We start from the raw sequence: 26941 nt of genomic DNA on the forward strand, positions 1-26941 counted from the left end.
ACCACTACACATATTTTCTTTTCTCCTTTGTTATTACTTGTGGTTTATGTCCCCTATAGGATCCTGTGTTTGAACACCTGGTTCCCTGTTGGTGGCACTGTTTGGTAAGGCTGTGGAGCACCTAGAAGGTGGGACCTTGCTGGAGGAAATGGGTCACTGGGGATGGGCTTTGAGGTTTTGTTAAAAGGTCTTACTTGCTGTTTGTTCTTTGCTTCTTGCCTGACAATGTGGTGACTGGCTTAGTAATTCTGCCATGACTTTCCTGACATAATGAACTATAAACCAAAATAAACTCTTTCCTTCCCTAAATTGCTTCTGGTCAGGTACTTGCTCACAACAATGAGAAAGAAACTGGAGATTAAACTCAAGGCCTCATGCATGCTATGCACATATTTTCATTTTTTCAAATGTCGTGCTGGGCAATTTAAACATAATCAGAGCTGAGTAAAGTACTAAATTCTGCGTGTAGTTATAGGGTATATAAAAGGTTCTTACTTCCAATAGGCTCTATTATCATATCTTAACATGAACCTTAAACTGTGTGTTGACATTTCAATATTTGACCTTTCACCATTACAACCTGTTATGCATAGCCTCTGGTTTGCCTTTTCATTTTACTCTGCCCCTATTAGTCTGTGTATTACTCAAGGGGAGCCAAACTGAAAAATTGTATCATTAATCAAAAGGGCTATGATCAATATGAGCCATATTTAAATGCTTTTTGCAAAGGGAAGATATTCTCTGAACAAGCCTTTTTTTAATGTGTCTTTAAAAATACAGGCAAAATACAGGCAAGGGCTATTAGGAATTTCTAGCACTTTTTTTTTTTTTTCAAGGTAGGGTCTCACACTAGCTCAGGATGACCAGGAATTCTCAGAGTGGCCTTGAGCTCATGGCAATCTTCCTACTCCTGCCTCCCGAGTGCTGGGATTATAGGTGTGTGCCACCATTTCTATTTTTATTTCACAACTCTTCAGTTGAGAACACACATACTTAAACACAGTTAGGAAATAATTACAAACACATATCAGAAATGCATATATTTGTGGTTATAATGGCCTCTTACTTCCCTGGTGCTTCAGTTTAGCCCTGCATTTACAGAGTAGACAGAACACTTATCACAGTAATCAGAATTAAAAAAGGATTAAGGAAAAAGAATTGGGGAGTTTAAGGTTGGGATGATAGCTCAGTTGGTAAAGTGCTTGCCATGTAAGCATGAGAACCTGAATTTGATCCCCAGACAAATAAAAATGCCAGGCCTGGTGGTGTACACTTGTAATCTTAGCACTCAGGAGGAAATGCAGGTGTATCTGGGGCTCACTGGCCAGCTATTCTAACATAACTGGTGAGCTCCAGGACAATGAGAATGCTTATCTCAAAAAAAGATGGGTAGTGATTCGGAGAAATGACGTCCGAGGCTGTCTTTGGCCTACACATTCACATGTATACCCACATACACAGGCATGTGCACTAAAAAAAAGAACTAGAGAATTTACAGAACTGCTGCCTATAGGACTTTGAATTCACAACAAATTCTCGTGGAAGTTTCTATTTTGGGGATCTCAAAACCAACTGCCCCAAACAGGAAGAGCATCCAGAATATATATTAATAATTATTGGGGGACTGGAGAGATGGCTCAGCAGTTAAGGTGCTTGCCTGCCATGACTAACGACCTGAGGTCAATTCCCCAGTACCCACAAAGTGGCAAAAGCATCTGGAGCTTGTTTGCAGTGGCTAGAGGCCCTGGCATGCCCATCCTCTCTGTGTCTCTCTGCTTGCATATAAATAAATAAATATCATTTGGGCCAAAACTGTTAATTGATGTAAATTTGGCATACAAATAAAGAGTATGGGCTTTTTTTATACTTCTATAATTATTTTTAATATTTTTTAAAAAAATATTTTTATTTACTTATTTTCAAGCAGAGAGAGAGATATAAAAGACAGACAGACAATGGATGTGCCAGGGCCTCTAGCCACTGCAAACAAATTCCAGACACACGTGCCACTTTGTGCATCTGGCTGTATGTGGGTACTGGTATAAGTCAAACCCAGGTCATTAGGTTTTGCAGGTAGGTGCCTTAAATGCTGAGCCATCCCTCCAGCCCAAGAGTATGGGCTTTAAAAATAATAAAGCAAGGCTGGAGAGATGGTTTAGCGGTTAAGGCACTTACCTGCAAAGCCAAAGGACCTAGGTTCAGTTCCCCAGGACCCACATAAACTAAAAATGCACAAGATGGTGCATGTGTCTGGAGTTAGTTAACAGTGGCTTGAGGCGCTGGCGCACCCATTCTCTCTCTCCTTCTGTCTGACTCTGTCAATCTCAAATAAATAAATAAAAATAAAAAATATTATAAAAAATAATAATAAAGCAAGTTTTAAAATATAATTATAATATCAGAAAAGACAAAATGACATGATGAGCATCTTCTAACATAGACTATGTATGTCTTCTATCAGCAGCATCATAGTTGACTGGCATAATGAGAGAGGACTGCGGGGAAACTTCTGAAGGCTAGGGAAAAATATAATGGTTTGATATTTATAAAACCAGACAGATCATGGAGCTGGAGGTATACAGCTCAGTACAGCGCTTGCAAGGGCTCCAGTATGGTCCCCAGCACCATACAAACAAGATCATAACCCAGCTCAAGCTAGTATCTTTTGTGTATTTCTGTTATAGCATGCTATAACCTTAAGCATGCTAGGCAGGCACTCTACCACTGAGCTACATTAGTAGACCTCAGAGTAATAGCTTATTTTTTCTGCTCCTGAATCTCATAGCTGGGACAACAGTCCAGGAAACAAGTATATATAGTAAGTGAAAAATTATCCTCCCAAACAGAGCATTAAAGCAGACGGGAATGCTAAAAGTTATTATTATAAAATAATAAAATAAGCTGTTACTTACAAGGAGTTCCTTTGCAGGCTTCTTCCATAGTTACCCTGATATAGGGCTTACTAAAGTCAACTTCAATTTCATCAGAAAAAGGAGCTGGCTGCCGTAAGCCCTGAAGAAGAAAATGTAGGAAAAATAAGTTAAATTCAATGGTGTATACTGACATATTAAAAAAAATGTAGCTTTAAAGAACAATCTGTTACTACGCAACATGTTGTGACTTAAATATACAACATGAAGAAGAAACAGTATTCAAATGATGAGTAAATATCACAACCTTGCTGCGTGTGGTGGCACATGCCTTTGGTTGTAGCATTTGAGAGGCAGAGGTAGGAGGATCACTGTGAGTTGAAGGCCAGCCTGGAAATATAGTGAATTCCAGGTCAGCCTTTGCTATAGTAAGACCCCACCTTAAATAATAATAATAATAATAATAATAATCATCATCATCATCATAGGGGCTGGAGAAATGGCTTAGCGGTTAAGGCACTTGCCTGCAAAGCCAAAGGACTCAGGTTTGATTCCCCAGGATCCACGTAAGGCAGATGCACAAGGAGACATGTGTCTGGAGTTCATTTGCAATGGCTGGAGGCCCTACCATGCCCATTCTCTCTCTCTCTCTCTGCTTCTCTCTTAAATAAATAAAAACAAAAATATTTTTTTTTAAAAAATCACGAGATGGCTTAGAGATTAAGGCTCTTGCCTGCAAAGCCAAAGGACCTAGGTTCGATTCCCCAGGACCCACATACGCCAGGTGCACAAGGTGGTGCATGTGTCTGGAATTCGTTTGCAGTGGCTGGATGCCCTGGCATGTGTGCTCATTCTCTCTCTCTCTCTCATCTCTCTTTCACTCTACCTGCCTCTTTCCCTTTCTCAAATAAATAAAAATAAATATTAAAAAATCACAACCTTTAACAGAATAGGCAAATCATAGCATAAGAAATAAATGTCTTGCTAGTGAATTCATGGTAAAACTGAGAATGTGATTGGCAACCTGTGGTGGTTTTATTCAGGTATCCCCCATAAACTTAGGTTTCTAAATGTTCCCAGCTGATGGAGATTTGAGAATTAATGCCTCCTGGAGGCAGTGTACTGCTGGGATGGGCTTATGGGTATTATAGCTAGTGTCCCCTTGCCAGCGTTTGGGCACACTCTCCTGTTCTTGTTACCCACCTTATGTAGGCCAGGCGGTGATGTCCACCCGCTGCTCATGCCATCATTCTCCCCTGCCATCGTGGAGCTTTCCCTCGAGCCTGTAAGCCAAACTAAACCTCTTTTTCCCACAAGTTACTCTTGTGGTTGGGTGATTTCTACCAGCAATGCGAACCTGACTGCAACACAATCCAAGCACACCCCGAAGTAACTAGGTCTGGCATGATGGCTCCTTTGCAGCATAGCAGAAGAGCCAACCTGACAAAACTGCCAGGGGTACTAAGTGTATTCCTATTCGACTTTGGCTAGATACCTGGGGGACAAACAGCTCTTGGGTTCATTACTAAGTATAATTATCACTGTATAATGTTTCCTGTTATAATTATGTTCAAATGTCCATATGAGGCAAGTAATACAAGACTGTCAATTTAAAGATAGGGAGGGGGCTGCAGAGATGGCTCAGCAGTCATAGGCACTTGCTGGCAAAGCCTGATGGCCTGGGTTTGGTTTCCCAGTGCCCACATAAAACTAGATGCACAAAGTGGCACACATGTCCGGAGTTTATTTGCAGTGGCAGGAAGCCCTGATATGGTCATACTTGCTCTTTCTGTCTCTTTCAATAAAAAAATTATAATTTATTTTAATTTTTTTAACTTTATGCTTTATTTTATTTGTGTGTGTGTGAGAGACAGAGAGAGGAGGGGGGAAAGAGGGAGAGAGAAAGGGTACGCCAGTACTTTCAGCTACTGTAAATGAACTCTAGACACATGTGCCACCTTTTGCATCTGGCTTACATGGGCCCTGGAGAATCGATCCTAGGTCCTTTGGCTTTGCAGGCAAGCACCTGAAACACTAAGCCATCTCTCCAGCCCTACAATATTTTTAAAATAAAGATGATGGAAATGAGGCTTGTGAGATTGCAAGTGGAACACTGTATAACTCAACTATTAGGGTTTTTTGTTTGTTTGTTTGTTTGTTTTTGAGACAGGTCTCATGTAGTCCAGGCTGGCCTCAAACTTGCTATGTAACTGAGGACACCTTAAACTCCTGATCCCATTGCCTTTACTTCCTAAATGCTGAGATTATAGGTATGTACCACCATACCCAGCTTCAACTATTAGTTTTAGAGTAGCTGAGTTGTTTTACAGATTTCTTTCCTTCCTTCCTTCCTCCCCTCCCCTTCTCTTCCCTTCCCTTCCATTCTCTTCTCTTCCTTCCTCTCTTTTTCCCCCAGGTAAGGTCTCATTCTAGACCAGGCTGACCTAGAATCTAGAGTTCACTATGTAGTCTCAGGGTGGCCTTGAACTTACAGTGATCCTCCTACCTCTGCCTCCCAAGTGCTGGGAATAAAGGTGTGCACCACCACACCCCTGCCCTGTTTTGCAGGTTTCTTGTGATTTTCTACATATGAGATAATATTATCTGTGAATACAAACAATTTTACTTATTCCTTTCTAATCTGGATGTTTTATTTCTACTTAGTACAGCTTGTTGCTGTTATAACTTCTAGCATAACACTAAGTAGAAGTACAAAAGATAAATATCCTTGCCTTGTTCCTAATCTTATGAGGGGAAGAATGCACTCTTTCACCATGAACTATGATGTTAGCAACAGAGCAATCTTTGTACAGTTTGTCACTTTTTTTTTTTTCCCTCAGTTTTTCAAGGTAGGGTCTTGCTCTAGCCCTGGCTGACCTGGAATTCACTATGTAGTCTCAGGTTGGTCTCGAACTCACAGTGATCCTCCTACCTTGGCCTCCCAAGGGCTGGGATTAAAGGTGTGTGCCACCATACAGGTTTGTCACACTTAAAAAAAAAAAAAAAACATGAATGATTAAGTTTACTTAGGGTGAAATCACAAATTGTGGGGTTTATTTAGGAGAAATTGGGATTTAGGAAGAAGGCTAGAGCACAGTCATAAAAACGTGGGATGTAGGAAACACAACACTCATGTGGAAAACACTGTATAGTTCATAAAGCTTATTTAAAAGAAATTGAGATATTTAAGGAAAGACTGAAGTATAGCCACAAGCACATGGAGGATAATTCATACAGCTCATTTCAGAGAAACTGAAGCTTTCAAGGAAAGACTAGAGACAAACATGTGGAAGACAGAACTCAGGTGCATATACAGGGAGGTTTACGAGGAGCACAGATAGCATTTGCTGTGAGTTTCCCCATAAAAGGAAGTTAAGAGGGCAAACAGTGGGAGCTTAAGAAAGAATAGCAGAGGGAAAATATCAAAGCACAGACCAAGAAGTACAGGTGAGAAATGAATGGTAAAAAGAGTTATACCCATGGCTGCCCAGAATTTAGAAAGGTTACACGTGTAACAGGCCTAGAGTTATTGTTATTTTTTGCTGACCTCTAGTTGAGTATCTTTTACTACATTATCTTTATGTCATTAATTCTCTTTTATATTCTTTCTACTATGCACTGAAAATCTAGGTAATCATATCTGCTGTTCTTGATTTTTTTCAATTATAGAGTATTTACTTGATTTTTAATTTTGCGTGTCTGCATGTTTTTTATTAGCTTATACACAGTGTGTATACAACCATGGTGGTGCCATGGTTAGCCTTCTCCCTGTACTCCCCTCTCCACAGGGACCACCCTCATTAGGGAATGTGGGCTTGTGAGGTTAGCCATCAGTTATGGGTAAGAGGCAATGTCTTTGTGCATAGTGTCCCAACATATGGCTCTAACAATCTTTCTGCCCCTCTTCCGCAAATTTCCCTGAGCCACAATGGGTTCACTTTGAGTCTACTTCAGTGATGGTGTCTTGGGAGCCTCTGTGTCTCTGGATATCTGGTTTGGTAGGAGTTGAATGTCCTCTGTGTCTATCTCCACCCTTGTGCTGGTACCAGGTTCACCAAGAAAGCAGCACTGTTGCTCATTTCCCCAATTACACTAGGTTTCAGTTGGAGCCCTGGTGAATTGCAATTCTCCCCTCAGGATCTGCAACCATCTGAAAAAGAGAAGCAAATTCTCCAACAGAGAGTGAAGTTAGTACCAGATAAATGGGATAACCATTATTATTTTAGAGAGAATTTAAGAGGTGTAGGCCCTCTTGTAGCCCACAATTGGTGGGAGCTTGATAATGGAGAGGGAACTTGAGTTTTGGATATGGTTCTGGCTTGTTTCCCAGCTCCAGCTACAGGTTCTGTTGCACTGAGCAGATGAGTTAGCCAAATCAAGACCAGCTGGTTACCCACCATGACTGTGTGCTACTATTGCACTTTGGGTAAGCATTATGTCAGGTTGTTTGCAGCTGAGTAGCTTAGACCAAGAGTTGCTTGGACAGATGTTGGCCATTTTCCCCCAGTTGCTCATATGGCATCTTCTAGCACTAGACCAGTAAGAAGAACAGTAGAAGAGTTGAAGTGGAATCATATGATTAAGCTGGAAATGAGTAGAACTGGGAGGGCTACTGTCAATGATAAAGGGCTAGGTTACTATATGGTATGGATGAACTTGGTGGGTTATTAGGCACTGTCATGTAAATACAGACTAACTAGGAGGGTGAAGACATAGGCTTGAATGAGGGCCATGGCAAATTCAAAGATAGTAAGGAAGATCAACATAATGTAAGTAATTACTGCAATTGGGACACTAATTGATAAGAGGACGAGGGTGGCCCCTCCAATTAGGTAAATTAGCAGATGACCTGCTATAATGTTGATGGATAGTACTATGGCTAGTGCTCTGGGTTGGATAAATAACCTGATATTTTCAATGATAATTTGTATAGTGATTAGAGGAATTGGTGTTCCTTGTGGAAGGAAATGAACTAATGATGCCTTTGTCACTACCCTAAGATTACTGCCCCTGCTCTGAGTGGGACTACTATACCCAGGTTTATCAATAATTGAGTGGTAGGGGTGAAAGTGGTAGGGGTGAAAGTGTGGGGAAGTAGACCTGGGAGATTGGTTGAGCCAATAAAAATGATTAAGGATACGAGTATTGGAGATCAGGAGTGTCCTTCGTTATTATGTATGGTTATTACTTGTTTTAGAATTGTTTAGATAAGTCAGTGTTGAGCAGTTGAGACTTGGTTTTTTAGTAGCTGGTTTGGAGTCGAGAAGAAAATACTAGGTATTGCAATAATGAGAACTACTACAGGTAGACCTATTAGTGTAGGGGTAATGAAAGAGGCAAATAGATTTTCACTGATTTTGATTTGCAAGGGTTTTTTGGCTTTTTTTAAAAATTTTATTTATTTATTTATTTGAGAGCAACAGACATAGAGAGAAAGATAGAGGCAGAGAGAGAGAATGGGAGCGCCAGGGCTTCCAGCCTCTGCAAACGAACTCCAGACATGTGCACCCCCTTGTGCATCTGGCTAACGTGGGACCTGGGGAAGCGAGCCTTGAACTGGGGTCCTTAGGCTTCACAGGCAAGCACTTAGCCACTAAGCCATCTCTCCAGCCCTTTTTTGGCTTTTTTGAGGCTAGGGGTTTAGGTATGGGAAGAGGGAAATAGTTAAAAGAAGAGATTTTCACCTGGAAAAGGATACAGAATGATAAGAATATGGAGATAATTGTAATGAATTAAGTGGAAGTGTTGAGTTGGGAACTTTTCCGTCTCTTTAGCTTAAAAGGCTAATGCTTTACTAGCTTTATAATGGTGAAGTTAGGCTATTGACAGAGACCAGTTTTTGAAATATTTTAGTGAGACTACTTCAAGGATGATGGGTATAAAGTTGTGGTTTGATCCACAGATTTTGGATCATGGCAATAGAATAAGACTGGTCATGTTGAAGTAAGTGTAGCCTGGTTCAGGCATCCTGGGATGCCATCGGTTTTGGTACCTAGGGATGGCATAGCTCAGGAATGGAAAATATCTTCAGATGAAATCAGTATATGGGTAGGGAGTTCTATGGGCAGTACTACTAGTTGTCAACTTCTAGTAGACGCAGGTCTCCGGATTTTAGATCAATTGTAGGAACTATATAGGAGTCAAAGTTAGATTTTCATAGTCAGTATATTCATAACTTCAGTATTATTGGTGGCCTATAGTTTTGACTGTAAGGGAGGTTGTTAGTTTTGTCTATTATATAAAGGATTTGCAGTGATGGCAGGGCAATAAGAATAAGGATAATAGCTGGTAAGATGGTCCAGATAGTTTCTACTTCTTGGTCATCTATGGTACTTGTGTGGGTTAATTTAGCAGTTAATACAGTTGAGATGACATATAGTACTAAAGAGCTAATGAGGAAGATGATTATTAGAGTGTGGTCATGAAAATTAGTAAGTTCTTCTATAATTGGGGATGAGGCGTCTTGGAGTGCTAGTTGAAAGGGGTAAGCCATAGGAATATATACGGGTCATCTTATGATTTGACTTCGACAAAGTCATGTAATACTTTTAGTAATACAGCATATAGAGAAAGTCATAAAGGCTATTATGCTGGCTTGAAACCAGTTGTTGGGGGTTCAATTCCTTCCTTTCTTAGTAAACTTGTATGTAGGTGGGCTCTTTGCAAGTATGGTATGGAGGTGGGCATCTGTGGAGTCATTCCAGTTTAGTGGATGTTAATTCAACTGAGGCTAGTTCATGTTTGGATGTGAATGCTTCTCAGATTATAAAATTATGATTATCATTGCTGTAAGGGAGATGAAAGATCCCATGGGAGATACCGTATTTCATGTGACATAAGCATCTTGGTAGTGTGAGTAACATTGAGGTATTCCTGAGAGTCCTAAAAAATGCTGTAGGAAGAATGTTATATTTGCACCTACAAACATCATGGAAAAATGGATTTTGGCTCAGGTATCATCTAGAGTATAGCCTGTAAATAGTGGAAATCAGTATACAAATCCTGCCATAATAGCAAATGCAGCTCCCATGGACAGAACATAGTGAAAATGGGCTACAATGTAATATGTGTCATGGAAAACAATGTCTAAGGATGAATTAGAAAGGATAATTCCTGTTAGGCCTCCTACAGTAAATAAGAAAAGAAGCCTAGAGCTCATAGTATAGCTGGCGATCATTTGATATTACCTCCATGCAGAGTAACTAGTCAACTGAATACTTTTACACCTGTTGGAAGTGCAATAATTGTTGCTGATCTGAAGTAAGCATGAGTATCTACATCTAATCCTACAGTAAATATATGATGTGCTCAAACAATAAATCCTAGGAAGCCAATGGATATTATTGCTCATACTATCCCAATGGATAATATTGCTCATACTAGCCAAATGGTTCTTTATTTCCTGAGTTATAGGTTACAATATGAGAGATAATTATTAATCCTGGAAGAATGAGGATATACACTTCAGGATGACCAAAGAATCAAAATAGATGTTGATAAAGAATAGGGTCAGGTCGCCACCTCCAGCAGGATCAAAGAATGTTGTGCTCTGATTGCAATCGGTTAGGAGTATCGTAATTCCAGCTTCTAAGACTGGCAGAGAGAGGAGGAGGAGTACTGCTATAATTAGTATAGACAAATACAGGAGTTTGGTACTGGGTGAGAGCTGGGGGTTTTATATTGATAATCGTTGTAATAAAGTTAATTGCCCCTAAAATTGATGAGACTCCAGCTAGATGGAGAGAAAAAAATGGGTACGTCTATGGATGTTCCTGCATGGGTTAGATCACTGGCTAGTTGGGGGTAAACTGTTCAGCCTGTTTTGTTTGGTTTAGTCCCCCTCATCCTCCGATAAAATGGATAGGAGGGCGGATGAGAGTAATAAGGGGGTAGAAGCTGGGCAGGGGGCTAGGTGGTATAAGATAGATATAGGGGTCAGTTTTTCCCATGTGAGGACTATAAATCCAGATATAAGTGAAATTCCTTGGCATTCAAAGGTGGAATTGGGCTATCCCCAGTTTTATTAAGAGGGTTAGGGATATTAGGTTAGTTTATTAGATAGATTATTGAGGGATCATAGTCCTGAGGTAATGAAGTTTAGGAGGACAGAGACTAGGAAGATTACTGAGGCAGTGGCTTGAGTTAGAAAATATTCTGTGGCTATTTCCATAGATCAGGGTTTGCTTTCTTAATGAGAATAGGAATGATGGCTAGTATGCTTATTTCTAGGCTGACTCATATTAGTAACAGATGGGAGCTTAATAGAGTAATTGAAGTACCTGAAATTACCATAGAGATAACTGAGAGATTAGTAATAATTTTTAACAGAATGGGAAGGTGTATAAACCAACATTTTTGTGGTATGGGCCCAATAGCTTAATTACCTGACCTTACTTAGAATATAGTGTAAACAGGTAGCACCAAGGTTTTTTTTTGTTTGTTTGTTTTTTGAGGTAGGTTTCACTTTAACCCAGGCTGACCTGGAATTCACTATGTAGTCTCAGGGTGGCCTAGAACTCATGGCAATCCACCTACCTCTGCCTCTCAAGTGCTGGGATTAAAGGAATGCACCACCACGCCTGGCTAAATTTTTGAATTCTTAAAAGTAGGTTCAAAGCCTATGACTCTAGAAATAAGAGGGTTTGAACCTCTGTGTTTTACTCTATCAAAGTAACTCTTTAATCAGACATATTTCTAGGAGTAGGGAGGGATGAATGATATAGAGATGGTATGGATACATGTCATATGCATAGGGCAAGGGCTAGGGGTAGGAAGTTTTTTCATAGGAGATGCATGAGTTGGTCATATCGGAAACGTGGGTAGGATTCCTGGACCCATAGGAAAGCAGATGACAGAAGTAGCATTTTTGTTGTGAATTCTAACATAAATATTTCTGGGGCTATTAGGCTACATAATGAGCCTAGACAGATAATAGTTGTTAAGGTGTTTGTAAGAATAATGTTCACGTATTCGGCTATATAGAGAGTGAATGGACCTGCTGCATATTCAACGCTGAAGCCAGAAACTAGTCTGACTCTCCTTCAGTGATATCAAAGGGGTCTCAGTTGGTCTCCACTTGAGTGGAGATGTATCATATCATTGCTAGGGGTTAGGTTGGGATAACAAACCAAACATACTCTTGGGAGTAGATGAGTGAACTTAAGGAGTAAGACCTGTTTAGTAAGAGTATGAAGAGAAGGATAACTGCTAGGGAAACTTCATAGGAGATAATCTGGGTGACTGCTCAGAGGGAACCAATTATAGCACATTTTGAATTTGATGCTCATCCTGATCATAGGATTGAATATACAGCTAGGCTGGACAGGGTTAAGATGAACAGGATTCCTAGGTTTAAGTCTATGAGGGCATGTGGTATGGGCAATGGGATCCACAGGCTCAGGGCTAATGTTAGGGCAAGGGTTGGTGCAATTATAAATAGTTTTATAGCAACAGAAAATGGTTGTAAAAGACTGTATGGGCCTACAATGTTAGGTCGTTTGTGGAGCTGCATGTACTCCAAAATTTTTCATTCAATAAGTATAAGGAATGCTATAGCGATCAGGATTGGGACAATGAGAATATTAATGAATTGCATGAATGCTAAGAAGAGGAGTTGAACCTCTGAATTCAAGGTTTTAAATCTTGTGCAATTACCGGGCTCTGCCATCTTAGCAACTCTGTTCTTGGGCTGTTATTTTACATAATTTCTAGGTTAAGATTATTTCATCTACTAATTTAAGAGCGCTAATAGTGTAGGAAGCTCTATTTTTCTGGTCCTTTTGTACTGGGAAAAATTGCTAATAGGTAGAAACTGACCTGGATTACTCCAGTCTGAACTCAGATCACACAGGACTTTAATCATTGAACAAACAAACCTTTAATAGTTTCTGCACCATTGGGATGACCTGATCTAACATCGAGGTCATAAGCCCTATTGTTGATATGAACTCTTGAATAGGACAGCGTTGTTATCCCTAGGGTAACTTGGTCCGCTGATCAAAAATTTTGGGTCAATAAGTAAAATTTATTTATTCAGAGGTTGGTTTAATCTCTGCAGTCACCTCAATCAAAAACCATTGACTTAGGCTAATTTATGTCTGGGCAGCTCCCATGGGAGGGTTTTATAATTTAATAAGTCAATAGGATAAAGCTCAATAGGGTTTTCTCATCTTATTATTTTATTCCAGCCTCTTCACTAGAAAGTCAATTTCACTGATAGGAAGTAAGAGTTAAACCCATGTCTTGCCATTCATATAAGTCCCCAATTAAGGAACAAATTATTATGTTACCTCAGGAAACTGTGGCCATTTAACGTAAGTCACCGGGCAGGCTGGGTACTGAGTCTCTTCCAGATTCCAGCCAGGTCACTCCATGTTCCGTACCAAAAGCATATGGTGTCTTTGGCAGTAGGGTCTTATCACTAACCTCTCTCTATATATATTATTTATTTATTTAATTGCAAGCAGAGAAAGAAAGAGAGACAGACAGAGAGAGAATGGGCATGATACGGCCTCTAGTCACTGCAAATGAGCTCCAGACACGAGTCCCTTGTGCATCTGGCTTACATGGGTCCTGGGGAATCAAACCTGGGTCCTTTGACTTCTGAGTTTCCAGTCTTATGTTGAGGACTTGGATCCATTTGGACTTGATTTTTGTGCATGATGAGATGTGTAAATCAAGTTTCATTTTCTTGCATATAGTTATCCAGTTTGTCCAGCATGATTGTTTCAAGATGCTGTCTTTTTTCCAGCTGACATTGTTAGGGCTATTGTCAAATATCAAGTAGCTGTTGTTATAAAGTCCAGGTCCTCAATTCTGTTCCACTGATCTATATAATCTCATTTTTATGCCAGTACCGTGTTGTTTTTATTACTATGGCTTTGTAATATAGCTTTAGATCAGATATGGTGATGCCTCCGAAGGTGTTTCTTTAGCTGAGGATATGTTTGGATATCCAAGGCCTTCTGCCATTCCATATGAATTGTGAGATCACATTTTCTACTTCTGTGGAAAAAATGTTGGGAATTTGATTGGTATTGCATTAAATCTCTACTGCCTATGGTAAGACTGCCATTTTCACAATGCTAATTCTGCCTATCCAGGAACATGAGATGTCTTTCCATTGTCTCAAATCCTCCTCAATTTCTTTCTTGAGTGTTTTTATGTTTTCATTGTATAGGTCTTTCACATCCTTGGTTAATGTCATTCCAAGGTATTTTTTTGTGTTGTTGTTGCTATTGAAAATGGGACAGTGTCACTTATTTCTTTTCTCTGTATCTTTTGTCTTTTGCATATAGCATGGCAGCTGATTTTTGTGCACTGGTTTTGTATCCTGCTACTTTGCTGAAGGAGTTATTCTCGTGTCTCGTATATATCGAATCATGCCATGCGCCTTTTTGAGTTTGGTTACTGTGATCTGCTTTTTGTAGGCACTTGAAGTTGGTTATTTGATTCTTCTGTGTGGAAAATTCCCTGAAGTACCCTCTGCAAGTTTGGCTTTGTGCTCATATAGTTATAAAGCTGAGTTTTCATGAAAAGTTTTTCTTTCACCATCTATTATGAGGGATATTTTTGCTGGGTAGAGTAGTTTGGGTTGGAAGCCATGAGTTCTTAGACTTTGCATTGTTCCATTCCAGGCCCTTTCGTCTTTCAGAGTTTCCACTGAGAAGTCTGAAGTACTTCTGATAGGGTTACCTTTATATATAATGTGTTGTTTCTCCCTAGATGCTCTTAAGACTTCCTCTTTGGTATCAATGTTTAGAATCTTAATGATAATATGTCTTGTAGAGTGTTTCTTTTGGTCCAGTATGTTTGGAGTTCTATTAGCTTCTTGGAACTTGGTTGTACTTTCTTTTGAGAGAAAGTTTTCTTCCATTATTTTGTTGAATAAGTTCTCCATGCCTTTGGTCTGAATTTCTTCCCCTTCTGGTATTCCCATCATCTAGATGTTGGGATGTTTAAGGGTATCCCACAGTTCCGTCATGTTCTGTTTATACAATTTTTGAACTGACTAAAGGTTTTGGACTCATGAACTGCTTCTTCTGTTTTATTTTACAGTTCTGAGTTTCTATCCTCCACATGGCTGACTCTATTCTTGAGAGCTTCTATAGAGTTTTGGGCTTGTTCAATTTGGTTTGTATTTTCTACTGTTTTTTAATGTATAGTTTCCATCCCTCTGTCGAGTTACCTTTTCACATAATTTTCTGATTTTCCTAATGCTTCTTAGAATTCATCCTTGCATTTCTTTATGTCTTTACTGAGCTTAGCCAGCTGATTATTTAGGTCCTCTTCCCCCCCCCCGCCCCGCTCCACCCCACTCTCCTTCAGATCATTTAACTGTCTTTGGAACCCTTCCTGGTTCTTTTCTATTAGGCCTAATCTAGCAATGACAGCATTCATATGATTATCAGCCCTTTGTTGCTTTTCTGCACATTGTGCTATTTGCTGGGTCAGGGTTGCAGAGCTTGTATCTTCATTTTGGGGTTCTGATCCTATTGTCTCTTCTATGTTTTGATTAGAGACATCCACTGTGGGACTGGGTAATCTTGTTGCATTTACTTGCATTTGATTTTCATGTTATTCCTTTTACACTGTGGTCTGCCCATCACAGTCTTATTTAATTTAGGAGGAAACTGTAGTCTACCCTTGAAGTGTCTTCAGTGATTATTTTCTTTTATGTTTGCTTCCACTAGGCTTTGATGGCAATAGAGCCTGCCTGCTCAGAGGGAAGAAGCCTATGAGGCTCTCATGGGGGCCCAGAGACCTGATGAAGGGGCTTCTTGTTCTGTGATTTGGGGTATAGGACTACTGGTCTGGTTGCCTGAGGGGATAAGGGTAGGGTAGAAAGAGACAAAACAGACTGGTGTTTTAGCTGGGCTGCAGATGGGGGAAGGATGGGAATGAGTGGTGGTTCTGCGATGCTGAAGTGTGAAGGGATGGGACAGCAAGTCCCCTGGGTCCCTGTAGCGGGGGTAGATGGAAGCGCCGGGTCCTATGACAGGGCAGGGCAGGGAAATGGGACTGCTGTGGGCCAGGTGACAAGCAGGGCTGGGGCATGGAGGTCCCCTGGGATGGGAGAGCCTAGGGATGCTAAACCCTATGCTGGCCTAGGTCCACGCACAGAGGGGCATGGCATGTGGAGGTCCCTGGTGGCAGTCGGGGGAGTACTTGCCTGCTGACCTGGATCTGTGTATGGAGGTCTGGGGGGGGGTGAGTAGGATGGGGTTTGCATGTGGAGATCCCCTCTGGGAATGCTAGCCTGCTGGCCTGGGTCCACACATGGGGGTTGGGGGTGGCGGCAAGTGGGCTGGCATTCATGAGCTTGGAGTCACACGTGGAGCTATGCTAGCCTGCTGGCCTGGGTCCTCCTGCCTGTGGTTAGTGCAGGAGGAACCTGTGACTGGGACTATGGCTAAGACGGCTGCTTGAGGGGATTGGGGGACTGTGTGGGAATCAGTGGATTCCTTACTTTGTGCCTCCATGTCCTCCCACTGGTGATCTATTAGAGTCTGCTCACTTCTAGAAGACCCAATGAACCCTAAATGTCTTGCCTTTCTTTCCTTTCCCAAGAGGTGGGGTGCAGTTAGTGGATGCCATCTTGACTGGAAGTCTCTTGATACTTTTTCAATGAAATATTTTTATTTATTACTTATTTGCAAGGAGAGGGAGAGGGAAGAAAGGAGGGAGAGAGGAGAAACAGGAAATGAATATGAGAATGGGCATGTCAGAGCCTGTTGCCTCTGCAAATGTCCATATATATGCCTGTTTTGTGCATCTGGTTTTATGTGGGTACTGGGGAATTGAACTCAGACCATCAGGCTTTGACAAGCAAGTGTCTTTGACCACTGAGCATCTCTCCAGCCCTTGACACACTTTTTTAAATGAATGGGTGCTGTATTTTGTGTATGTAATTGAAACAATCACATTTTAGTTTTTTTCTTTGTTAATTATGGTGCATTACAATTGATTTTAGGATGTTAAAGGAATCTGTGTTTCCTTTTTTAAATTGTTTGTTTGCTTATGTGTGTGCCATGTGCTGGGGGGAAGGTCTCTTGCCACTGCAAACAAATACCAGATGATTCTGCCCCTTTTGTGTTTGGCTTTACATAGGTGGCTTGGGAACTGAACCCAGCCCAGCAAGCTTTGCATGCACACACCTTTAAGCACTGAAGCATCACTGCAGCCCTCTATCTTGCATTTCTAAGGAAACCTGTGTTGTAATGTTGTATAAACTTTTTATATGTTCTTGCATTCAATCTGTTAATATTAAGGATTTTTTCATTTAAGTTTAAGAATTTAAATTGCAGTTTTCTGGTAATCTCTTTTTGGTATGTGTGTGGGGGGTGTGTGTGCATGTGTTGTATGCATATGTGTGTGTAGATGTGTAGAGGCCAGAAGATATTGAGTGTCCTATGGCTCTCTCTTCTGCCTTACTTCCTTGAGACAAAGTCTCACTAAACCTGGAACTCTTACTAGTTTTGGTTAGACTGCCTGACCGGGGAGCCCCAATTATCCTACTATGTTTGCCCCACTCAGTGCCGGGGGTTATAGGTACATGCAGCCATGCTTGTCTTTTTATTGGGTGTTAGTGATGAAACCCAGGTCCTCATGCTTGTGCAGCAGCCACTCTTATCTACCGAGCCATCTTCCTAGCCCTCTTGAAATATTTTTGACTGGCTTTGGTATATAGACTGATAAGAAAGATTGGAAAGTGTTCTGTTTTCTCTTTACTGAAAGAATTTGTGTAGAATTTGTTGAGCTGTCTTAGTGCTGAAAATTCCACTGTCACTTCTCAAGATGAGTTTTGAGTCTCCCCAGTGGTCACTGTCATCTGAAAAGAAAAGCTTCTCTAACCAAAAGTGAGAGTAGCATTAATATATGAGCATAAGATAAGTATTTAGAGGGCAGTTTGGTGGCTATAATATATCCATTTATGGAGACAACATTAATAGTTTTCCCCCAGGGCTTATGTCTTCCCAAACCATAGGCTCTTGATTACGTTTCAGTACCAGGCATGAATTTCCTTCCACGTAGCAGGCCTCAAATCCAATCAGAGTGGTTGTTTTTTCCTCATAATGTATTAGTGCCACCACTGTACCAGTTGGCCTGGTTCTCCAGCCATAAAGCTTGTAGGATCCACTAGTGGTTAAGACCATTATGACTTTGCTTCCCCATCAGGCTGCATAACTCTTTCCAACAGGAAGAAAGCTTCCAGCTCAGCTCCAGCTAGATTTTTCAAAGAGAATTTTCCAGATTTGTCTATGTTGTAAAATATGTCAATACTATAGGTCTTCTCATTTCCAAATAATATTCCACTGTCTATCTTATTGTACATTTTATTTATTCACTCTCCAGTTAATATTTTGGTTGAGTAAACAAACTTTTATTTATTTTATTTTATTTATTTTTATTTATTTATTTTTTTTAATTTATTTGAGAGTGACAGACACAGAGAGAAAGACAGATAGAGGGGAAGAGAGAGAATGGGTGAGCCAGGGCTTCCAGCCACTGCAAATGAACTCCAAATGAGTGTACCCCCTTGTGCATCTGGCTAATGTGGGACCTGGGGAAACGAGCCTTGAACCAGGGTCCTTAGGCTTCACAGGCAAGCACTTAACCGCTAAGCCATCTCTCCAGCCCAAACAAACTTTCATTGCATACTTACAATGTGCCAGTGTGACAACAGATACTAGGGGGTAGAGTTAAAGTGAACTTTTCAGTAGCTCAGAGTTAAATTGAGCCTTTCTGTGGCTCAGAGATCATCAGCTTTAGAAGAGTAATCTCCTTGCAGTTAAAAAAAAAAGAATAGAGAGGAATACTGAATCTTAGGTGGCTGGTTATGGGATAGGATAGAATAGGTGGAAGAGAGAAGAACTGAGGGACAGGTTAAGGAATAAAACTGACTGCTGTTTTCTCTGTAAGTATAAAGAGTTTACTAATTGAGGATGTTTCTAAAGGTAAAATCAGGGGCTGGGGAAATGAATTAGTGATTAAAGGTGCTTACTTACCAAGCCTGACACACTGGGTTTGATTCCCCAGCACCCACATAAAGATGCACAAAGTGGTTTGTGAAACTGGACTTATGTTTATTTTTGTGCTATAAATCAAATTCAAAGTGGAAGAGAGACAAGGTGGAAAGGATAAGGGATTCAATGGAGAGGGAAGTTAGAAGGGAGAAAAGGTTAGAGATTATGATCACAATATATTATCTATATGTATGAAGATAATCTAACTCTAGTTAAAATTTTAAAAATGTTTTTTAAGAAAGAAAGGGGATGCAGAGATGGCTCAATGGTTAAGGCCCTTACCTTCAAAGCCTGAAGGTTCAAGTTCAATTCCCTAGTACCCACATAAAAGCCAGATATACAAATCAGCATATGCATCTGGAGTTTGTTTGCATTGGGCAAGAAGCTCTGTCGCACACATTCCCTCTCTCTTATCCTCTCTCTTCTTGCAAATAAATAAGTAAAAGAAAATATGCAGTGTAAAGACAATCATTTGTATATAATGTCCATAATAGGCAACTCCACAGAGAAAGAAAGATTAGTGGTTTCCAAAGCCTGAGGGCAAATAGAAACGATGTGGTAGTAGATCCAAGACTTCTTTGGGAATGATAAATATTTTCTAAAATTGGCTGTGGTAATGATTGAAAAAAAAAAATCTATGAATATACTGCAAACCACTAAATCACTGGTCTGACAATCATATCTTAATAAAGCTGTTACAAAATAAGAAAAATCTTGCTTTTGCTACAGTGTTTAATCTGAATTGAAAGAAAATATGGGTGGGCAGGGTTTGGTGACACAAACCTTTAATCCCAGCATTGAAGAGGCAGTTAGGAGGATCACTGTGAGTTCAAGGCCAGCCTGGGACTACAGAGTGAGTGGCAGTTCCAGGTCAGCCTGGGCTAGAATGAGACCCTACCTCAAAAAGAAAAAGAGAGAGAGAGAGGGAAAATACAGGTGGATAGAGCAGATGATAATTTTACTTAGCAGGTATGTCTCCTCCCACTAGAGTTGCCCATTCTACTGGGTGAGCCTTTGGCCATTACCCCTTGCTAATTAGCCAGTGTGTACCAGGGTAGAATTTGAAACAGGTAACAAGTCACTGAATTGATATAAGTCATTTTACATGAATATATGAAGCAATGTAATTTAGAAAGTACTAAAATTCCTTAGATGGTAAGGACTAGAAATTTATGTCTTCTCAGAGCTCACTGCAACTGAGAAGACTGGTCTCCTCAGTATGGAGTGGCTGCTCTTTCCTTATAACTTGCCCATACTCCAAATGCTGCTGTTGTACTTGTGAGTGCTCACCACCATCTCTTTAATCTGAATTCTCTAAGAAACCTTCAGATATTAACAATGTCCTGCTTTGTTGACTGTTGAGTCATTTTCTGAGTTTATTTGCTATTCATACATAACAATAACCCCTGAAGATGTCTACATCTTATTCTCTGGAACTTGTAACTATGTTACTTTATACACAGCAAAAGAAGCATAGGATTTTGAGGCAGGAAGATTATCATGTGCCCAATGTAATCATAAGAGTTCTTATAAGTAAGAAGGGAAGGCAGAGACAGTCAGAAAAGGAGATGTGATGACATAAGTAGCTAAATTAATGTTAATTGCTGGTTGGCACAATGAGCTAGGGCAATGTGGGCAGCCTTAGGACACTGGGGAGTTGGAAATGGATACTTCTCTAGAACCTCCAACTATGAAGATACTTAGATTTTGGCCCTCAAACACCCACTTCAGACTTCTGATCTCCAGAACTATAAGATAATACATTTATGCTATGTTGTAGTAATTTGTTATAGCAGCAATGGAAAACTAATGTTTTTGTCCCTACCATCATCATCCATATGCTTAGAGGTACTGGGCTCCTATTTGTAAGGCCAGGTCTCTTCACTGTTCAACATAATATATTGAAACCTTTAATCTCAGCACTTGGGAGGCAGAGATAGGAGGACTGCTACAGTGAGACCCTACCTTAAAAAGACAAAGTAATTATGGTAATTTGAATACATGCTCCCCCCCCCCAATCCCAATAGACTCAGGTGTTTTATTAAAACTTGTCTCCAGCTGCATGGCTGGAGGAGGTGTCACTGGGGACAGATCCTGGAGTCCAGCCCTGAGGTGATACTGAGGGTGGACCTGAATTCCAGGCCAAAGGTATGCAGAGAATTCTGAGCTCTGTTATAGAGTACCCTGCTATTTTTGCTGTGGGTTTTGTGCTTGCTTGTGATGCTGGCTATTTGGTGGTGTCTCTCTCTACTTGGATTTATGAATGGGAACCAGTTTCTTCTACCACTGATCTGTAAGATGACATAAATCCCACTCCTCCCATAAACTGTGTCTGTTTGGAAGGCCATCTCAGCAATGTGGAACTGACTACAATGTATTGAAGCCAAGCATAGTGGCTCATACCTCTAATCCCTGTTCTCAGGAGATAACTTGTTAGGCAGGAGAACTGTAAGTTCAAATTGCTGTTAGTTCAGCCTGGTCTACCTGGTAAGACCCTATCTCAAAACAAAAGAAGAAAATGTGACATCTTCATTTAATTGTCTCAGAGTTGAAATGTTTTCCCCTTTGAGTAAGGGAGTTCTAGAACTAACCAGTAGAAGTTATAGTTTGATAAATAGCTATGATAAATATAGGTAATGAAAACATAGAAACATACAATTTTAGCTGGGCATGGTGGCCCATGCCTTTAATCCCAGCACTTGGGAGGCAGAGGTGGGATGATCACTGTCAGTTCAAGGCCACACTAAGACTACATAGTGAATCCCAGGTCAGCCTGGGCTAGAGCAAAAACCTACCTCAAAAAAAAAAAAAAAAAAAAACCACACAATTTTGTCACAGAATTTAAAATGTGAATTTCATAATATTGTGTATCAATAATAACTTCAATCATCTTTAGGTGTTCTATGACTATTTTTTCGTTCTTTTTTTTTTTTTTTTTTTTTTTAGGTAGGGTTTCACTCTAGCTCATGCTGACCTGGAATTCACTATGTAGTCTCAGGGTGGCCTCAAACTCATGGTGATCCTCCTACCTCTGCCTCCCAAGTGCTGGGATTAAAGGTGTGCACCACCATGCCCAGCTCTGACTACTTTTAAGGAAAGCTCTAAGAAGGTAGGAAGCAGAGATAGGATATGAATTTTATAATGGAATGTTTCATCTAAGGATTGACAGTAGTTTAGAAGTACAATGACAATGTCGTAGAAATATACACAGAAAGTAGGTAGCACTGGAAAATATTATGTATGACATAAACAGTACTAAAGTAGAGAATGAATCATACAGCGAGAAATGCAATAAGACTATTGGACAACATGCAATGATAGCAATATCAAATTACTGCTTAGTATGCCAATGCCTCTGGTTTTGGTACTAGGAATTCAATTTCTAGCCTAATACATTCACAAACTTAAACTTTTTCTGACATTTTAAAATTTTTTGAATGTAAAACTCCCACAACAGTCATAATTCAGAATTTGGCAAGAAAGCTTAATATTTCCAAAAACTGTAAAACTATCCTTACTATTCACATGATTCATTCTTCTCATTACTTAACAAAACTCACAACACTGACATAATTAATGTTACTTAAGTTTTTACACCTGCCCCCCTTACCAGCCAGTTGAGTGTACAATGAAATCTTTTCTTTACTTACAACTGCAGAGCGTTGCACTTTTGAAGGAATTCCATCTTCCTCTGTTGCTCCATTAGGTCCGGGTGCCTCTTTCCTCCTTTTCCTCGAATTGACTTTAGCTGAACTCTGTGTGTCCATCTTCTTTTAACTGTTCAGAGAAAGTAAGAAAATGTGTCTCACCAGTATTTCATGGACACTAATAAAGTCAGCAAAACATCAATTCCAAATCACACATTTCACTGAGATGAGCCAATAGCATCTGGCAAAAACATCAAAGATTCATAAAACAGGATCTAGAAGAAACACAGAAATGCATTTCTGTGGAACAATAGCCACAGTTAATCTCCTGACCTTGAAATATATCACTCTTTTATTAAATATTTTTAAATTTTATTTATTTATTTATGAGATAGAGAGACAGAATGGGCGTCCATGGGCTCTAGCTGTTGTAAACAAACATGATGTATGTGCTACCTTGTGCAACTGGCTTACCTGGGTCCTGGGAAATCAAATCTGGACCCTTCACCTTTGCCGACAAGTGCCTTAAGTGCTAAGCCATCCTCTAGCCCGATACATAACACTCTTAACACAGCCTATATGCTGTTAACTTCATATCTTGACTGTATGCAAAATATTAGAATAAACTGTCTGAAAAAGACAACCATTCAAACTGAATACCTCATCTGACAAGCTTATGGCCAGAAGTGTCAGAGTGCAGTGTTCTGGATTTTGAAATGTTAGAATAGACTTTACTGTTTGAATATCCCTGATGTGAAATCTGAATTTCATATCTGAAAGTTTTTGAGCAAACTGGGGATTACTCAACCTATATAGATTTTACTACTACTAGTAAGTGAGTGAGTGAGAGTGTGTGTGTGTGTTAATTTGACCTGGTTGGCCTAGAACTCACTATGTACACCAGGTTGGTCTCAAACTTGTGGTGACGCTCTGTTGCAGTTACCTCCTTGTTGATGAAACAAAAAATTTGATCAAGAGCAGCTTATGGGAGGAAAGGGTTTCTTTTGGCTTACAGACTCAAGGGGAAGCTCCATGATGGCAGGGGAAAAGATGGCACAGAGAGTGGACATCATCTCCTGGCCAACATCAGGTGGACAACAGCCAGCAGGAGAGCGTGCCAAACATGGCAAGGGGAAGCTGGCTATAACACCTACAAGCCTGCCCCAACAACACACCTCCAGGAAGGCTCAAATTCCCAAATTGCTGTGAGCTGGGAACCAAGCATTCACAAGAAATAAACTACCACACCCTCCTGCCTCTGCCTCATGTGTGAAGATTACAAGTGTGCACTTTCAAACCTAGCTCACAACTACTCTTTTTCTGATCTCTGGTGTAAGACAATATGACTTTGGTGTGAAGAGAGAAAATATTTTTAAATGGACAGTTATTATAAAGTTCTGGTTTAAAGCATGGTCTTTCGTGGGTGGGTGGTAAGACAGGATCATGCTTTGTAGCCCAGCCTGGTCTGGAACTCGTGGCAATTCTCCTGCTTTACTCTCCCGAATACTAGGATTACAAGTATACACCACCACACCTGGGCTAAAGCATGATCTTCGTAATTATAAATATTTTAGATTTCTGAAACAAACCATTCTACCAGAGTTAGCCTTATGAAAACTATGGAATAGCATAGCAGTTGTGTGTGTTTAATGTCTACTCTCTTTTCAGTACTCATTTCCACTTCCCTTTTCAGGGTAACTATCTCAAGCTGATTCAGAGTACTCATTGTTAGGTCAAAATGGGCTTCCCAAAAAGAAAGTCACCAGGGCTGGAGAGATGGCTTAGCGGTTAAGCGCTTGCCTGTGAAGCCTAAGGACCCCGGTTCGAGGCTTGGTTCCCCAGGTCCCACGTTAGCCAGATGCGCATGTGTCTGGAGTTCATTTGCAGAGGCTGGAAGCCCTGGCTCGCCCATTCTCTCTCTCTCCCTCTATCTGTCTTTCTCTCTGTGTCTGTCGCTCTCAAATAAATAAATAATTATTTTTTTAAAAAAAAGGAAGTCACCAAAAAAAAAAAAAAAACACAGGATGGCTACAGGGAGATATAAGAAATGGATCATCCACATTCCTCAAGAATGAAGCCCCAAGTACAGGATTTACCACCCATCTCTCACCAGGTCACTTCCGGTCTCACCCTGAGATGAGAGATTCACTGTCCCCTTATCTCTCACCAAGTCAGTCCTGGTCTCTCCATATGGCTAATGTAAAAGAACAGAAATTTACTGCCCTGACAAGAAAATTCCTCCCCCTTTCCCACCTTCCCCCAATTGTAAAAACCTATAAAGCCCACTATCTGTAACCCCAGACTGACTGTTCTGCTCTTGAGAGTCAGTCCTGGCAGCTCATGCCCCCATCCCTGCCCCTGAATAAAAAACTTCCATGCTTGCCTCAGAGTGGTCTCTGTGGTCCTTGGTCATTCCTGAACCTTACACTCATCTACTAAAACTCCACCTAGACTCTTTCTCCAGTAGGTATTTTTATAACATAATTTACAGAGAGCTTCTAGCAACTAGCTATCACAGGCCAGATGAGACAATGTTTGCTGTTTAGATGTTATGCTGGCTTGTGGTACCTCTCCAACCCCTGCAGGGATATTTGCATTTCCTTGGACAATATAGTTTACACAAATAGGTTAATCATGCAGAAACTGGGGGCGGGGGGAGTGCAGGGGAAACTATATGATCAACTGTCATTTCTGCTTCAGGTAATGGCACAGAGAAAATTCTTCAGAGCTAATGTGGAATACATACGCCAGGCAGAATAAGGACAGTCCATTCCGGCTGCTGCCTCTTATAAGCCCTCCTGAAGGGGCTCACCTAAACAACTGCCACTGTGCCTCACTTTCCTCCCCCAGCTAAAATCCATATGGCAATGTGACAAGACCTACAAGAAATCTGACCTAATTATTAGGAAGACTGAAGGTGACACCCTATGTGTCACAGTTAATATTAGTCTGACATAAAGAAATATTAGTGTAGAGTGAAAGATGAACTCCTCCCAGAAACTTCTTTTAATTATAAACACAAAGTATGGAAGAAGTTGCAGTATCTTCAACAGAGTCTTCCAATGAAGATGAGCAGAGGCTTTCTTCACTACTGTTAATTATTCTCACTGATCTGAGAGGTCGACTAAAAATGTCTAATCAGCCCATTTCTAATTTGCATATCATAGGACTCTATTTGAAATATCCATTCAATTCTTCTCAAGGTGAAAAAAGCCTACTATGAAAAATGCACAACTTGGTGTGGTGGTTTGATGCAGGTGTCCCCCATAAACTTAGGTGTTCTGAATGCTAGGTTCCCAGCTGGTGGAGATTTGGGAATTAACACCTCCTGGAGGCAATATATTGTTGGCTTATAGGTATTATAGCCCGATTCCCCGTGCTAGTGTTTGGCATACTTTCCTGTTGCTATTGTCTACCTTATGTTGGCCAGGAGGTGATGTCCACCCTCTGCTCCTGCCATTGTTTTCCCCTGCCATCATGGAGCTTCCCCTAGAGCCTGCAAGCCAAAATAAACCTCTTTTTCCCACAAGCTCCTTGCTCTTGGTTGGATGATTTCTACCAGCAATGTGAACCTGACTGCAACACTTGGCATCAAGCAAACCAAGAAAATGAGACAGTCAAGAATATAAGAGCATTTACTGTGAGCAAGGTAGTATGTTATGACATAATTTCTAATGTGCAAACTGAACACAGAAGGCATTTATGCTACAGGAAATAAGCCATGCACAGTAAGACAAATACTGCATGATCTCACATGTGGAGTCTCAAAAGGAGGATATAGGCTAAAGAGATGGCTCAATAGTTGAAGGTGCTTGCTTGCAAAGCCTGCCAGCCTGGGTTTAATTTCCCAGTACCCACGTAAAAGCCAGATGCACAAAGTGGTGCTTGCATCTGGAGTTTGTCTGCAGTGGCAGGATGTTCTGGTGTGACCATACCCACTCTCTGTCTCTTTCTCTCTCAAATAGATAAATATTTTTAAAAGGATACTATAATAAATAATAATACATTATTGAAAAATTGCTAAAAGGAAGCCTGGGGGATAGCTTAGCAGTTAAGGCGATTGCCTACAAAGCCAAAGGACCCAGGTTTGATTCCCCAGAACCCACATAAGCCAAATGCACAAGGTGGCACATTCGTCTGGAGTTCATTTGCAGCAGCTGGAGGCCCTGACATGCCCGTGTTCTCTCTCTCTCTCCTGCCTCTTTCTGTCAAATAGATAATAATGGATTTGTCAATTTGCTTGATTTAACCATTCCAAAATAAGCATAAAAACATCATAGTATGGCAGGTACAGTGATGCAGACCTGTAATCCCAGCATCTGGTTGACAAATGCAGAAAATCATGAGTTCAAGACCAGTCTGAACTATATACTATATCACAAAATCAAGGGCTAGAATT

At 40.5% G+C, this 26941-nt stretch overlaps 1 protein-coding gene across 2 annotated transcripts in view; it reads right to left on the reverse strand.

Annotated features, from left to right (window-relative positions):
• Positions 1–26941, reverse strand: part of Pcyt1a (phosphate cytidylyltransferase 1A, choline) — a 92911-nt gene that overhangs the window by 43691 nt on the left and 22279 nt on the right. For both annotated transcript variants that reach the window (XM_004668332.2, XM_045152147.1), the window contains exons 2-3: positions 22546–22672; positions 2913–3012 (exon numbers count right to left, since the gene is read on the reverse strand). In XM_004668332.2, the coding sequence (XP_004668389.1) occupies positions 2913–3012; positions 22546–22662 (217 nt within the window). In that variant the 5' untranslated portion in view covers positions 22663–22672. The remainder of the gene's footprint in view (positions 1–2912; positions 3013–22545; positions 22673–26941) is intronic.

The sequence above is a fragment of the Jaculus jaculus genome, chromosome 6, assembly GCF_020740685.1.
Source record: "Jaculus jaculus isolate mJacJac1 chromosome 6, mJacJac1.mat.Y.cur, whole genome shotgun sequence".
Classification (NCBI taxonomy): Eukaryota; Metazoa; Chordata; class Mammalia; order Rodentia; family Dipodidae; genus Jaculus; species Jaculus jaculus.